The sequence below is a fragment of the Penaeus chinensis genome, chromosome 14 (assembly GCF_019202785.1).
Source record: "Penaeus chinensis breed Huanghai No. 1 chromosome 14, ASM1920278v2, whole genome shotgun sequence".
Taxonomy (NCBI): Eukaryota; Metazoa; Arthropoda; class Malacostraca; order Decapoda; family Penaeidae; genus Penaeus; species Penaeus chinensis.
The window spans coordinates 2,691,763-2,696,762 of NC_061832.1; the positions used below are offsets into that span (position 1 = coordinate 2,691,763).

Here is a 5,000-nt window from a genome sequence, read left to right on the forward strand (position 1 = left end):
TTGCAGGTCCTTTTCCTCCTTGGTTTGGCAGCCATTGCCGCCGCAGACAGCCGTGTAAGCATGACTTATTTCAATGTGTTGTTTAATGAAAAGACTTTATCAAGGCCGGTCTCTGAATATTGCTAATCTGTTTATATGGCATTTGCATAAACACTAGTATTCCTCAAATATATGAGAATGTAGAACATAAATCAACATATACTATTTTTCTAAGGAATCCTTCGAGTCCTTCGAGTCAGGTGAGGCCAAGTACGACTTCAACTGGGCTGTCAACCATGACGACTCCGGCAACGACTTCGGCCACCAGGAGGCCCGTGACGGTGACCACACACAGGGATCCTACTACGTGCAGCTCCCCGACGGCCGCCTGCAGACCGTCAAGTACTTCGTGGACGGCGACTCCGGCTACGTGGCTGAGGTCAACTACGAGGGCGAGGCTCGTTATCCTGACTCCTACGAGTCCAATGAATCAAAATAAAATCTTATAATAGCTTTTCGCATGATATGACATTGCAGTTAAAACAGAAACCGGAACTGATCACTGGCGGTATTTATTACAATAAATCCATTAATAAGTCACTGTAAATTATTTGTAGTTTTATTTCTTTATTAGTATCATTATTTTTTTAAGTATAATTGCTTTCCTGATTATCGAAGAGTAACACGATTATAGACCGTTATATATGGAATTACCCACTCACAAACAAGTGCGCGCACAACCACATACAAGAATATATTTATATATATATATATATATATATATATAGATAGATAGATACATACATACATACATATATATATATATATATATATATATATATATATATATATGATGTTTGTGTGTATGTCCACACACGCACGCACACATATATATGTATATGTGTGTGTGTACATGTGCGTCTGTGCACGTGCGTCTGTTTATGCATGGTTATATGTATATGTGTGCGTGTACATAAAGATATATGTGTTTGTGTGGACAAATGGTTGGAATTGGGACGGCCTGACATTAAGAAAAATAAGTAGTCAAATATGTAAAAAAAAAAAAAAAAAGGGGGGGGGGGAACAAAATATAGGAGGCAAAGTTTTAAGAAAGGGCTGTTTTGTCTGTCATACAGTTTTTTTTTTGTTTTTTGTTTTTTGTTTTTTGCTGTACATTGTAGGAATAAACATTCTAAAATTATGAAGATCAGCAAGGGTATTACGTTGTGTTGAAAGGTACTGCTTCATTGGTAAAGTTGGTTTCCTAATATCAAAGGCAAGATGTTGGAGACATGACATAATTTTAAATTCTGTTAAATCCTTGTAAACCTGTACTTGGGGTTGGGGCGTGCTAATACATAAGTAATATAAGAAAGCATATCTGAGGACAACTATCCTTTTACTTGATTTGTGAGAATGACCTTTCTAATTTACTTTTAATGTAAAAGTTGAAAGAATCGTCATTTTTACAAAATCCTATCTTTTCAGATACACTGGGTTTGTTTCCTAATATATACATATATGCATGGATACATAAAATGGCATTTGCTTATGATAAGCTATGGGAGGTTTAAAATATAACTGCTTATGTGTATGATAGACAGAGTTGATCAAATTAGAACCAAATGAAAATAGTTATGGCGGTAGCAATAGGAGTAATATTATTTCAAGTGTAACCTTAGCAGTATCGGTCAACCAATTTTGTAAACTAAATTAATTGAATATATTGAATATATCCATACGGTAATAAAAGACTATACATTTTGTAATATTCCAAGTTAAATTTTTATAAAGATGTAACAGCGGGATGGTATCACTAAAGAGTTCCGTGATTTCTTAAGCAATGATATGGTAGTGTTCAGGACGGAGCTATTCACATTTGGTTTTGTTGTGCTGTACAGTTCGTTTTTTTCTTAACCAAATGACGGAAAGAAAAAAAAATGTGAAAAAAACTCTGCCCTTGAAATAGGAGAAACTTATACAAAATTAAACAAGACACGTAATTCATACCATAAAAATTGGTTACATCCACAGTAAATATTTTTACAAAAGCAGTTAACATTGACCTTCTAAAAATCTCGTGTCACCCTGACAGCTAGCTCATCCCGAGACATTTTTCCTGTTTCTTTCCGAGTGAGGAACTGATTTTTTTTTTTTTTTTTTTTTTTTTTTTTTTTTTTTTTTTTTTTTTTTTTTTTGCCATACCTCAGTTATTAGATTTGGAAGGCATAGATATCTCCAGTTATAATACTGTAGATAATGAGCTGCATGAGAGGGAAGGATTATAGTCTTCCTCCCTATGCGCCACCTGGAACACTACACTACATTAGAATTACTATTATTCAAGAATACCATCTACCAATATATAGATCATATATCAAAAGCTCCCGCTAATAGTGGAACCATCCACTACATGTATGATTCAAAGCTCTACAATAATCACTGCAATGACGTACGCTACTGAACTACACGGGGTCAGACCCGGCCTACGTGAAATAATTCCAAAAAACTTGTCCCTCGATGACCTTCGAAAACGGTTAGGTCGCCGGCGTGGTATATAGTGGTCAGTGGCTGAGCGACCTGCATCAGTTTCTCGCTAAAGCAACTGCAGTCAACATGAACACTAAGGTAAAACACTCACAAGTCCTTTTTGTTCAGTGTGTCATTATCATAAGTACTTACATCGGTGATATCATCATTGTCATATAAGCACATAATCATATTCTAAATATGTAAAAGTGCGAAATTAATCACTTATTCACTTTATTATTCTAATTCTGGTTTGTAAATTTTCAGGTCCTTTTCCTCTTTGGCCTGGTAGCCATTGTCGCTGCAGACAGCCGTGTAAGTATAATTGTTCTTGCCGTCTTATTGAATTATAAATGATATTGCATATATATGTGTGTGTGTCAATATATATACATATATTTGTTTTTCTTTCTATTAAAGCTGTTATCCCTAAAAGTACATGTACTTTTTTACGTATAATTTTCTTACTAGGAATCCTTCGAGTCCTTTGAGTCAGGTGAAGCCAAGTACGACTTCAACTGGGCCGTCAACCATGATGACTCCGGCAACGACTTCGGCCACCAGGAGGCCCGTGACGGCGACCACACACAGGGATCCTACTACGTGCAACTCCCTGACGGCCGCCTGCAGACCGTCAAGTACTTCGTGGACGGCGACTCCGGCTACGTGGCTGAGGTTAACTACGAGGGCGAGGCTCGTTACCCCGACTCCTATGAGTCCAACGAATCAAAATAAAATATCACACCCTTTGTAGTACAACGACTGCGATGGACTCCACCGATTACAGAATTAGTCTGGTTATAGTTGTTATTTATTCTATTAATAAAGGCATACTATAATAGAAAGGTCTTGTGATTTTTTTCATTGTTTTCGGTCAGAGGTCATTCTACTACTGCGTATTTCTTGTTAATGATTGATATAGAAAAGTTAAATACAATGCAACGTCTACAAAATACGATTAGAAGTCATATCTGCAAATCAACTACAACACATATATACATATATACATTTATGTGTATGTGTGTGGAGATATGTATATAGGTGTATAGATTAATATATACATATAAGTGTGGCGAGGGAGGTATTTACGTACGTGTACTCATCAAAATCCGGCTTATATTTACAACTGAGATTTTTTAATCCACAGCACTGAACCTTCTCCATGTCGGGTGTCGGGGTGGTGGTTCCTGTAAAAGGATTCCTGGCTGTTGTTGCCGTCGTAAGCTTCTTGGCAAGCAAATAACCAGTAGGGTTTTTAATTTTTTGGTAAAAAGAAAGAGAAAATATATCACTGAAATAGTAAAAATACGTGAAATTGGCCCTTACGAATAGAAATTTCTACATCTAACATTACCACAATTATATACAAAATAACTAACAGCCTATCACTTCCTGGGGTTTCTAATATAAAATGTTTGAACTTTCCACGCGGCCATACGAACTTAAAAGACTAAATTTTGTATGTGCTTCAGGATATACCTTTTCCAATTACCGCTTTAGCTTTCTCCTGTCATTTTAGTACAAATTGCCATTTATGACTTTTGCAAACAGATTAAGTTCCATACTTTTTCATCATTATTGTTATTAGTTTTATCATTAATATCATGGTTATTATTTTTCATTACTATCAACATTATTTCAATTATCATCACAATCATGACTATTATGATCTTTGTTAATGTTTTTATTTTCATCATTCTTATCATCATTATAAAATGAAATGATAATAACATCATTATTATCACTAAAGACTGAAGTAATGTTCTTAATGAAGCCAGTCACGTTTGGTGTTTGATGTACAAATCGTTTTTCCCAATGGAAGGCAAAGGACTTCAAGAATTATATATAGAAAACTGTCCACAGAAAAGGAGATACTCGTGCATATTTGAATTAAGCAATTCACCAGTAATAATTATCATTAAAATATATTCGCAATATGTGTCATCTTTAAAATTCTCCGAACTACTAATACTACCATGACAATCGCGTTCCTCTCTTTGTTTTCATCCTGATAATATAACCCATGGTCCCGTGTACTGGATTTTATCTTCCCTTATCTTTTTATTTCTATCTGATTCCGTTTACTTTTATTTGAGCAGATGGATGATTTTATTAGTATTTCCTCATAACGGAGGTATTAGATTTTGAAAACATAGGAATGTGCTGTTATAATACAGTAGATGAGGAGCAGGTACAAAATGGAGCTTTTACAATATAAACAAGGTGTGCGTGTATATATATATATATATATATATATATATATATATATATATATATATGCACACACACATATATAATATATATATATATATATATATATATATATGTATATATATATATATATATATATATATATATATGTATATATATATATATATATATATATATATGTATATATATATATATATATATATATATATATATGTATACATACAAATTTATGCATATATTTATTTATAGACACACACACAAACAGATATGCGTGTGTGTGT

General features: G+C 34.0%; 2 protein-coding genes across 2 annotated transcripts in view; both read left to right on the forward strand.

The window, feature by feature from the left end:
* The window catches only part of LOC125032269 (pro-resilin-like), a 725-nt gene extending 139 nt beyond the window's left edge, over positions 1-586 (forward strand). The window contains exons 2-3 of the mRNA XM_047623365.1: positions 7-54; positions 215-586. Of these exons, the coding sequence (XP_047479321.1) occupies positions 7-54; positions 215-478 (312 nt within the window). The 3' untranslated portion in view covers positions 479-586. The remainder of the gene's footprint in view (positions 1-6; positions 55-214) is intronic.
* A 2,009-nt stretch (positions 587-2,595) lies between these two features.
* On the forward strand, positions 2,596-3,353 carry LOC125032270 (pro-resilin-like). The gene is made up of 3 exons (XM_047623366.1): positions 2,596-2,607; positions 2,776-2,823; positions 2,980-3,353. The coding sequence occupies exons 1-3, from the start codon at positions 2,596-2,598 to the stop codon at positions 3,241-3,243; spliced, it is 324 nt and encodes a 107-aa protein (XP_047479322.1). The 3' UTR covers positions 3,244-3,353.
* The last annotated feature ends 1,647 nt before the right edge of the window (positions 3,354-5,000 follow it).

What these genes read in the sequence shown, in the direction of transcription:
- LOC125032270 (XM_047623366.1), top strand. An exon ending in TTGTCGCTGCAGACAGCCGT is followed by an intron (nt 2,824 to 2,979) that starts GTAAGTATAATT and finishes TTTTCTTACTAG; the next exon opens with GAATCCTTCGAGTCCTTTGA.